This window comes from Octopus bimaculoides, chromosome 10 (assembly GCF_046866305.1).
Source record: "Octopus bimaculoides isolate indiv1 chromosome 10, ASM4686630v1, whole genome shotgun sequence".
NCBI lineage: Eukaryota > Metazoa > Mollusca > Cephalopoda > Octopoda > Octopodidae > Octopus > Octopus bimaculoides.
The window spans coordinates 68445418-68457917 of record NC_142937.1 but is presented as its reverse complement, the minus strand read 5'-3'; the positions used below and the strand labels follow the sequence as shown (position 1 = coordinate 68457917).

The 12500-nt window shown below is 31.3% G+C and overlaps 1 protein-coding gene across 1 annotated transcript in view; it reads left to right on the top strand.

Annotated features, from left to right (window-relative positions):
• Positions 1–12500, top strand: part of LOC106883993 (protein lev-9) — a 693982-nt gene that overhangs the window by 542516 nt on the left and 138966 nt on the right. Inside the window, exon 13 of the mRNA XM_089358252.1 lies at positions 6271–6447. Within this exon, the coding sequence (XP_089214378.1) occupies positions 6271–6447 (177 nt within the window). The remainder of the gene's footprint in view (positions 1–6270; positions 6448–12500) is intronic.

The following is a 12500-nucleotide window of genomic DNA, read 5'->3' as shown; positions in this document are numbered from 1 at the left end:
AAGATATGAAATACAGAGTGAAGTGGAGGAATGAAAACAGGTGTGAGATACATAAGGATATTGTATTTGCAGTTCCATTATTTAAGCAGAATGATGTATATATACGTTTCCTGTACCTTGTGTGTGAGTTCCAATGGTGTTTATAGTTGGTCATTCGAAGCATAGTCTTGTAACCGGTGTTCAGCAAAATGTACTTGATTCAGCCAAGGTTAAATATTTATGAATACAGGAGTTATATGGGAGCTACTTCAAATTTCATGCTTAAATACAACAGTAATCATACAGGCTTGTATAGTGTACTGTGCACATTAATCTTGAGAGAAAAAAATAAAAGTAAAACAAAAGAGGAAAAAGAAGATGTATGTGTGTGTGTGTGGTGGGGGGTAAGTGTGTATGTAAGAATGTGTTTGTATGGATGTGCAAGTGTGCATGCGTGTGTATGTAAGAATGTATGTGTGTCATGGCTAGATTGGCAGGTTTTTATACAGAAATTATTGCATCTCTAGTGACTTTAAAATGTTCACCTTTCCACAAGGGGTTACGTCTTCTTTAAGAATACAACAACATTAAATATTATCATGCTAATATAATATTATTATTCTTATTTTCATGTATGGATAATCATAAATACAATTATATCTTTCACTTTTGTATATGGATAATCATTAGATTTATATAATCATTGGAAGGTTGCTTTTATTTATTTTGGGGTGGGGAGGCAGGTAATCCATATTTGTTAGTGTAATCTTCAGTCTTTTGTTTTTTGTAGAGGAAAAATTTAGTCATTGTCTGTTGAAACTTATGGAGTTTTTGCAATACTATTTTCAGGTAATGTTTAATCTGTCTTTATAGGTATCAGTATATTCTTCATGAAGCAATGTATAGAGTGTTGCTGCATTTTGTTTACAATCAATGTTAGAAAAGCACTGACATTGGAGCAGAGCTAATTATAATTAATGTTTGTTTTTATGTCAAATTTCTGTAATTTAACTTCAAAGTGAAGGTTTACTCATCGTTCTTTACTTGAGTACACATTCATTTTTTTTTTTTGGGGGGGGGGATTTCTGCATTAGCGTTTATATTTACACTAGTCATATTTAACTGGTGTGCTTATGTCAAGTTTCTTTATACCCTCTGACTAAGTGACTCAACAAATAATAGATCACTGGAATAAGTAATGGAAACAATAAGTTCAACTAAACTAGTAAAAGTATTGCCCCAGCATGGACACAATGCAATATCAGAAACCAATAAAAGCTTTAAAGAAAATTAAAGAATACAAAACGTAGTCCATCCCTATGGTAGTTTTAGACATAAATCATCCTTCTCTATTTTTATTTTTTGAATAAACTTGGAACTTATTTTGTAAATTACATTAGAATGAAAGACAAATCCAACCTAGATGGTGTTTAAGTTATTTAACTGTAGGCTTCTACTATGTGACTAGCTACTAAAAATTTCAGCTTTATCTGCAGCTCATGTGCTTCTGTTAGCAGCAGCTGTACACAGATAAAATTTAGTGTTCGGATTTTAAAGTCTGCATTATTGATCAAGTTTCAGAAGCTTGCTATAATAAATTTAATTAAAAATATAGCTAAACCCACTTATTTAACCCATAACACAGAATAATAGTGATTTTTATCGTGAAAACATTTTCACTTTATTGTCTTTTGAATTTCCTCAAGATATTAACGAACATCTACTTTTTAAAATATTTCAAGCACAACTTCAAATAACAAGTTGATTCCGAAAATGGTTTCCGCATTGACGAATTATTTTGGCATCTTATGCTTTCTATTACTTTCCATAATTGACTTGTTTCAACAAACATTAAATTGACTGGCAGTCATATTTTATTGGGGATGTTATAATTTCTCTAAGCTTTTAACCTATGACATTTCACAGAATGTGGCAATCGGGTGTGGGGCAAGAATTTAATGAAAATATCATACTCATAGACGCAAAATGTTTTATACTCTTGAGTTAGTCTAAACTGAGTACTTAGCAATTTTTTTTTTTTTCAGTAAAAGAGCAATTTTTTTTTTTTTTTCAGTAAAAGAAAAAGTGTTTTTAACCAATCAGATTAGTTAGTTAATTAATTTGCTTGTTTGTCATTATGATTTTTTAATCAATTATTTCTATTCCTAACAAACTTGAAAAATTTAAACAAGATAGAATCCTTTTCTTTTATATCTTATGCATTCTAATCATTGAACTGTGACCATGCTGGGGCATCACTGACAAGGTTTTTCTTTTTAGTAAAACAAATTGATCCTAGTACTTTTTTTAAAGTTTGGTACTTATTCTATCAGTCATTTTTGCCAAACCACTAAATTATGGGAATGAAAACAAACTAATATTAATTGTGAAGCGTGGTAGGGGTAAAACACAAACACAAAAGATGAAATCCTTTCAGTTTGTCAATCAAATCCACTCTCAAGGATTTGGTCGACCTAGGGCTATAGTTAGAAGTTGCCCAAAGTGCCAAACAGTGGGACTGAACTTGAGACCACATGGTCAGGAAGCAATCTTTCCAATGACACCATCACATTTATGTTTGTTTCTGTGAATAAAAATTAATCACTGAAATTTTCAGTTTGATGTTCTTGTTTGACATTATTTTGCTTAATTCGATTTGTGTATAATACAGACTGGAATTGTAGATTTTGGAAAAGTTTCTTATGCTCATTTTCTGCTATTTCCTTTTTTTTTTTCAAATGCTGCTAGAGCATTATGACCACCAATTTTTGCTTTGGAATATTGTCATATAAATTGACCAGTTTTACCTTTTACACATTTTTGAACATTCTTACGTAATTTTCCATAAAACTACACATTATTTTTTATCAATTCATGTTATAATAACTTCATAATTTTATAATTTACAAACTGTTTCTTCCTACACCTGACTACCAGTAATAAGTGTTGATGTTTATTTGCCCTGAAACATGCTCTGCTAAACTCCAAATAAAAACAAATGGCTAAAACACACCCTATACATTACATAATGGTCATTTGTAATAACACATCAGTGTTGAGTACATGTTTAAGAAGCTCTCTTTGCAACCAAGTGGTTTTAGGGTTTAGCCCTGCTGCTTGGCACCTTGAGGAAGTATTTTCTACTGCAGCTCCAAGCTATGAAAGCTTTGTGAGTAAATTTGGCACATGGAAGCTGTGTGGAAGCTCATTTTGTATAATGTCTTGACTTTTGTATAATGCCTTGACTTTATGTGATGAATGTAAATGAGTGTCACCATCATACAAGAAAAGTTGCTCGTTTCCAATCTTCCATGAAAAATATGTCTGGCCATGAGAAATAGTAACTTAACTGGAAATAGGTACAGGTTGGTGACAGGAAGGACATCCAGCAATAGAAAATGAGCCTAAACAAACTTGGTTTGACCTATTCAATCATAGAAAAGTGGATATTAAATATGATGACCATGATGAGACACAACAAAATAGTCCCGTATTAAATTTAGGCAAACTTAGTTTGACTGGGGAAACTGTATATACACAATGATCATTCAAGAATGTTTTATAATAATTAAGTATTAACTACAAGGGACTTTACTGGGTTGATAAACTCTATGAGGAAAATCATATTCAGTGGACGAGAAGCATATATGAAAACATTCACAAAATGAACAGTGATGTACACAAAGAAAATTATTTTTGTTAATATATATGAGCTGGGGCTAGAGGGGTCACACAACTCAGAGTACAAATTAAACCATCTTCAAGTTTATTATAAAAACACTGCCTCTTTACTTTTTCTTTCCTCATACGAACATATTAGTTGAAACTAAACATTATAACATATTTACAAAGGCTTTATATTTTTTTTTAAAACTCCGATATCTTGTTTCCAGGAAACACAAACCATGTCAGTGATTGAATGCACTATTCGTTCACAGAATAATAATTTACTCCTTAATTAACAACAAAAATTCATCAATTCACTATCGATATTTCTTAAAATGCTATAATTTTCCCATCCAGATGTAGTAACCCTATGAAAAAACATTATTCAAAGCCATCAGTAACAACAAGTATTACACATTGTATGAAGGTACATTGATTACACAGCAAAACTCAATTATGAATCTATAATGTTATCTCTTTGGTGATTTATATATTAAAATGACTTCTCGATTTCATCCCAACACTCACTCATGATTCAAAACAATTTACATCATGTTAACAAAATCTTTTATACACATCTGACACTTTTGCTTTCTTCTCTAGCTGAGGATATTGACTGAGTTTTTCTTAATTTTGATTAAAAACAAGTAATGTAATTGCTTTTAGGTTCATGGATAACACTTACATCTGTGCAGTGGAAAAGTTGAACATAATGGTGTGCTTAATAGAAATTTTAAGGTTAAAAGTTACCATTTTAAAAGAATATATTGTCAGAAAAACTACAATTAGGCAAGTTTTAACCAAAAACTTTTGAATACATTATGTGATAAATGTTTGCAAAAAAACTTTTGAACAATTTAGCGGTGATGCATCAGCATGGCCACAGCTCTGAGCTGAAACTACAAAAAAAAAAAAAAAATTCCAAGAGAAGTCAAGCAAAATAAGATGATGTCAATAAAAGAAAAGTGGCAAGATACTGTATTACCCTACATAGTCTATTTGATGATTCTATAATATTTCAGGAAAAGATTTCCCTTTTACAAATAGAATGAAAATAGTGAAAAATTTTGGAGAAATGTATTGTCATCTTCATCATTTTTGTTGTTGTTTAGTCCAAGGTCAGCTCTATTAAAATAGACCTGTGATCAAAGATGCTCCAGCATGATTATTACATGTTATTCTTTACAGACATAGCATATCTAATGAGCTGTTCATTTTTGTTTAAGATTTTGGGGTGTGGTGTGAGGGAAACTCAACTGTTCTTTCTGGCAGGTTCAGCAGTTATATAGAAGTTCTATAATTTGTTCATCTTGGTTTTGTTATTGTTGGTGTTGATGGTATGAATGGTATGGTGGTGGTGGAAGAGAGCCTACATTGCATTAGGACAGTATCTAAAGCCAAATCATTGATATGAAATCAATATAACATTCATAATATTGTCCAATAAATGCCTCTCAACAAAGTGAGGAACATAGTTCTAGAGGCCTCCATAGAATCCACCCTTACATATGGTTGTATGACCTGGGACATCAACAAACAAATAGGAAATCCTATCAGTGCTACAGAGATTAATTTCTTATAAGAATACTGAAGGTAGCCTATGTTGATAGTGTGATAGACATTGACGCCCTTAGATGGACAACAACCACCAGAAAGCTTCCCAACAACATAGCGAGATAACAGGCTCAGTTTATTAGTCATCATAAGAGAAGAAAAGCCTTGAATGTTTAGTGACTATTACTTAACTTCAAAGAAAAAGCCAGGAAAGAGAAAGAAAAGATAATTGTGATACAAGTTGGTTACAGAATGGTTGACCCACAAAGTTGTTAATGTGAGAGGAGAGGAATCTAGATCTATGATCACCAGCATCTATAAATATGAATTGGTACAGATTAATATACAGTAATCCCTCACCATATCATGGTTCTCCAATCGTGGTTTATTATTTAAGCTTACATCGATTCCTCCATGGTGTTCTTTTGCATTTATAATAAAATGAATGTATACAAATTATAAAAATAATTAAAAAAATATGCAGTGGTTTTCACCTATTGCAGAGGGTTTTGAAACATAACACCCACAATAGTTGAGGAATTACTGTATATGTTTTCTGGAAAATAATGTAAAATGTTCAAGGATATAACAGTTAAAAATGGTGAATTCATATGACAATAGTCCAAAACAAAAATTGGTGATCATAATGCTCTAAGAGCATTTGATAAAAGGAAACTGTGATAGAAGTAGAGCATGAGAAATTTCTTCCAAAATCTGCAATTCCAGTCTGTATTATGATTGTTAGACAATTCAAGTTAAGCAAAATAATGGAGAACAAGAACCTCAAACTGAATAGTTCAACATTTAATTTTTATTCACAGAAACAAGCACAAATGTGGCTAGGTGATTAAGAAGCTTGTTTTGTAAGCATACGGTCTCAGGTTCAGTCCCACTTTGGGCCAGTTCTACTATAGCCCTAGGCCAAACAAATTCTTGAGAGTGACTTTTGAAAGAAGGGATAACATTAATGAATATACTGTTAGTATAATAAATGAACTATAGAAAAACGATATATTATAAGACTGTATACAAATACAAAGATTATATATATATATACTGTTTTATTTGCAGGTCAGTGCCAGGTACCTTCAATTCTCAATGGAAGTGTGACGCATGGTCGTGAAGGTGCATGGGTAGACCATGAAACATTTATCAACTTTCGCTGCAGGGAAGGCCTCGTACTTAATGACACCTCACATGTCAAGTGTCTCAATGGAACATGGAGTTTAATTCCCAGATGTATTCCTGGTAAGTAATTCTACTAATCTTCTACTACATTTTCTTGTTTGGTCACTTAAACAACCAGAAGACTATCTTTGGTTTCAGAATTTTATTATTATTTTTATTTTAAATTTGTTATCCGATTGGATCAGTTCAGATATTTTCTCTGACTGATTTTATTTTCATGCAATATTCCTATTTCAATTATAGGGGTATATATGTCTCCAGTTGTCTTATTTAATTTTCTTCTTTAATAATGTTACAAAATGCACAATCATGCATGCACAGTCAAACATACATATCATGCATATGCTATTTATCATTGAGTCTTTATTCATATTAATATTTCAATATATATTTGTATTGTTTTTTTTTTTTACTTATTTACATTTTTACATTATTATATTTCATCTACAAGTCATAATTAATTTTATCATGTTTTAACTTTATATTAGCCATATATATATATGCATGTATGTATATGTGTACATACATGTATAAACAAATATATATATGTGTGTGTGCGTGTGTGTGTGTGTGTGTATACAATAAGACAAATACATTCATGCATATGTGACATTTCCATCTTCACCTCCATATTCATGCATATATTTTAACATTTTCAATGCTCTTTCGGTTTATGTTTCATCCTTATATGAGTATTCAATATGTAGTCATTCATTTACATGTTTGTTTCAATTAATATTTTAAACCATTTATGAACATCTCTAATATTGTCTATTCATACTTTAAACATATACAACCAGCCATGGATTTCGTGTTTTTATTTATTTTTTTGACCACACATACTATATATTATTATTTTTTAATCAAAATGTAATACATACACATTTGTATTTATTTACACATATGTTTGAATTCATACATATAAAAATAAATATATGTATATATATACATATTTTTATAAATGTAAACATAAATGTTTTAGATTCTTTTAAATATAAATACAAATATATATATATATATATATATATATATATATAAAATGAGCGAGAGAGAGAGCGAAAGAGAGAGAGTGTGTGTGTGTGTGAGAGAGAGAGTGTGTGTATGTGAGAGAGAGAGAGACAGAGAATGCGATAGAATCAGTCAGATAATTATATCCTTTTATGTATGTATTTAGAAGAAACAGTATCACCTTAGTGTAATATCTCATGACTAACCTCTTTTCCATAACTATACCTGTAGCAAATAAAAAAAAATAAGAATGACCATTATACCAACTATATGAAACAATTCAAATAAGAAAGTGACAATAAGCAGAGACATCGATTAAAGAATGAAAACTACAGTTATATAACTAGGTAATTCCCATCATTAGCAACCAATCAGTTATGCTCATGTTTTCGACAACTTAAGGCAGAATAATTTTCTCCAATGCTGTCAAACAATATTAAAAAATATAGTGCAATTTTGTTGGAAATAGAGAAAGCATACAATATAAACGCATACTTTTATCTAGATTTTAAAACACAAACATAAAAACTGAAAGCATAACATATAGAATAAGAATTACAACCAATAAATTATGATACTTGCACTGAAATTATGAGAAACATACCTTGACTAAAACAACAAAACACTAGTGAAGTAAAAATAAAACAGGAGGGTAAATAATAATTTATTATGAATATATTTATCATAAAATTCATATTGACTGTGATTTTAAGTTTTACCTGACAACTTTTACAACTAGCCGTAGTTTATTTGCAGAAAACATAACTTTTATGATAAATTTGACTCTGCTTGCTCTTAAATTTGAGTACTATTCCATCTGTAACTTGTTCTGCAACTAGCTTTAAAATAATAACCACCATATAAAATTTATACATAAATATGCATGTATTTATACATGTATGTATGTATACATGCATGTATGTATTCATAAAATGCATGTAAATATGCACACGCATATACATACATATATATGTGTGTGTTTATATGTATTTATGTGTATATATATATATATATATATATATATATATATATATACATATATATATATATATATATATATATATATATATATGTATCTATATATATATATATATATGTATCTATATATATATATATATATATATATATATATATATATATATATGTATCTATATATATATATATATATGTATCTATATATATATATATATATGTATATATATATGTATATATACATTTCTCTCTATATATATTTAAATCTATCTATATATATATATGTGTGTGTGTGTGTGTGTGTGTGTATAATATATATATATATATATATATATATATTATATAAGGTTGAGGAGGGTATTGGATTTAACCAAACCCCGGAGGATACAGGTAATACCGAGTAAGTGCTGTGTACCAATTAGTTTGCCCCAATCGTTGTATGAACAGGATTGGGTATTATAAGTTGTGTATTAGCGTGTGTATATTGCTCTCTTTATCCTTTTGTTTTTATATATTTACATATATATATATATATATATATATATATATATATATATATACCTTGTTCACACAGTAGAATCAGAGATAAAGATATCAATATATTAGACAGTCTTTAGCTGTGACTAAAAACTATGTTAGAATGCAAATAATTCTTCTATAGTTTTAATGTGGAGCTTCTACTTACAGGCCATTTCCTGAGTTCTTTATTACTTATCAGAGAAGGCACACCCAATCTTCTTTCCAGAAGAGGTCATAGTGTTCAGCTGTTATATATATATATATATATATATATATATATATATATATATATATATATATATATATATATATATATATATATATATATATATAGTTTTAGGGGAAATAACCAAGTTTCAAGAACTCATCGATGAAAATCCACTATCACATATAGAAAAATTAATATTTAAAAGCACAATAAATGAAGTAAATATCATAAGATAAATATAATATTATATTATATTATATATTATATTTATCTTATGATATTTACTTTACTTTATATTATACTCATTTATTGTGCTTTTAAATATTAATTTTTCTATATGTGATAGTGGATTTTCCTCGATGAGTTCTTGAAACTTGGTTATTTTCCCTAAAACTATATATTTTATATATATTCTATCTATAAAGCTCAATTTAATTTTAATTTTTTATAAATTGATTTTAATTGAGTTTTTACCTGTAATTTGGATTTTGTCCCTAATATTATTATTATTATTATATATATATATACACACACACATATCAATAAGCTATTACTGAAAAGGAACAGCAATTTTAGCAAAACATATTTAAGCAACACTAATAATAAATCAAAAAACAAAAATAAACAAGCTTTTGATGGTTTTATTGATATTTCAAAATTATGATGCTATGATGCTAGGTGTTTCCATTATTTTGTCCAACCCTTGTGTGTATATATATATATATATATACATATGTGTGTGTGTTTGTGTGTATAAATATATATATATATATTAGTCACTCTTGTTCAATACTGGTAACATGTAACCCAGTACAATCTATTACATGGTTGGGTCACCACCAAGCTTGCTTGGTAAGGAGAGTGATAGTTGGACACCCTGCTGGAGGAAAAATAAAACCTATCATAAAGGGCAGAGGAACTCAGGAGTAGTCAATGGCCATCCAACTATATATGTACATGTGTGTGTATATATATATATATATATATATATATATATATATGTGTGTGTGTGTGTGTGTGTGTGTGTGTGTGTGTGTGTGTGTATTCTAATGTATTTAATTCCATATATTAGGGGGAAGATGGAGCTCCTTAACTATAGTGAAAGCATCCCATCTAGGAGAGGGAAACTCTGATATGAAACCAGGTCTTTGGTTGCTGTGAGTCTCCTTAACAAGTCTGTTCAATCAGCAAACTCTGACTCATTGGGTAGACTAGGCTCTCCAGCATGTTTATGGCAGCTCATCTAGGAGATGGAAACCTCCGAAGAAAAAGCCTTAGGTGTGTTCTTCTTGATATTGTGGCACCTATGTGCACTTTTTTCTTGCTATCATCACTTCTAAAAAGTGTGGCTGGTTCTACACAAGCCTTCAACACTCAAATCAAATCATATTTGTAGTTTTTCTTACAACTTGCATTTATTCATTCAATATGGCACAGCTTCAACTTGCAAAATATCAAAAATTCCTCTGGTGGGAGAGTGAAAGCAGTAGGGACAGGTAAAGGATATTACTGGAAGTCTCTTGCTGGATTTCTGCACAGTTGGTGACCATTGGGTGATGGCTGTTCCAGCACAGAACTTACGAGTAACTGTGTTGTCCTTGTCCTCCAGTGGTGACAAAGCAGGTCCATTTAGATACAGCACTGCTTTCCCCAACAGGCGGATGGATGAGAAAAGAACAAAAACTTTGCTTACTCACCTTAAACTTGTCAGCCCACTGCAGCTGTCTGGTTATTCTGTAATGCAGATGGAACACGAAGAAATCTAAGAATATTAACCTTAGTTCTTGGAATGTGCACACTCTCCAAGACAGTCACTCAGCACCAGAGTGAAAAACAACATTGGTTGCCCTTGAACTAAAGAAATACAACATTGACATAGCTACACTTAGTGAAACTCATTTGCAGGATCATCACAGTTAGAAGAAGGTAAAGATGGATACATATTTTTCTGGTGTAGAAGAAATGAAGATGTGCCATACTAGTCTGGTGTTGGTTTTGCCATCAAAACAGAAATAGCTAGATCCCTTCTTTCTCTACCCTAAGGTATTTCTGACATATCATGACACTAATGTTGGAACTTGATCACAACACTCATGCTATACTTGCCAGTTGCTATGCCCCAACTATGACCAGCACTGAGCAGGAAAAGGATGAATTTTACAACCAGCTCCAGTTGTCACCATAAGGATAACTTATCCTTATGGGCAACTTTAACGCTTGTGTTGGTACTGACTACCAGGCATGGGAGGGTGAAATTAGTTGCCATGGTGTAGGTTGAATGAATTCAGTCTAAGCATCACAAATATCTTTTTTCAACAGCGAAATTGTTGCAAGATGACCTGGGTGCATCCTAGATCTAAGGATTGGCATCTCATGAACTACATTATCACTCAGAAATGAGATATTAGGAACTTTAACATTACACATTCCTTTCATAAGGCCTGATGTCTCTCTGACCATTCTCTTCACTCTAGTAAGGCTATGTTCTATCTGAAATACACAAGACTACAAAAGTCATCTGTGCCTAAGCGCATTAATGTTCTACCTTTGAAAACTGTTGAAAAGCAGAGTGAGCTCTCTATCAAGTTGGACACTGCACTCAACACTGTTGATATCAATGATGACATAGAATTATCTTGAAGGCTCTGCGTGATACAATGCACTCTGCATCTGTAAAGGTTCTTGGACTTCCTGTTCATAAACATCAAGATTGGTTCAACAATAACAGCACAGATGTCCAACAGCTGGCTGTGCAGTGAAGTGTCTGTGATAATCATCATGGAATATCGTTTCTGTCTATTGCTGGTAAGATTCTTGATCGACTCATTCTTGCCAGGATCATCAAACATGTTACAAATGACATCTATCCAGAATCACACTCTGGTCATGGCACTATTGACATGATCTTTTCCCTCCAACAGGTCATGGAGAGGGTATGTGAGAAAAATCAAGAGTTGTTTTTGATATTTATTGACCTTACTAAGGCCTTCAATAGTGTTAACCAGCAAGCACTATGGAAAGTTATGAAAAAGCTTGGTATACCTGACAAGATGGTGAGTGTTATCATCTCCTTTCATGAGAGAGTGAAGGTTGCTGTCATGTCTGGTGTGGAATCTTCGGCTTCCTTTGACATTACAAAAGCATGGTTGTGTTATGACCCCTCTTTTGTTCGCACTCTTCTTTTCAGTGATACTTAGGTATGCTTTCGGTGACATACAAAGTGGTGTCAAATTCCAGTTTTGAACAAGTGGTGGGCTATTCAATCATCAGCATTTCAAAGCCAGAACTTCTATACACTAGTATCATTCATGATCTACTTTTTGCTGATGACCTCCTTATAGGAAGCTCAGGAACTTCTAGACTGGTTTTCTGCTGCATGTAGAGCTTTTGATTTGACCATCAGCAT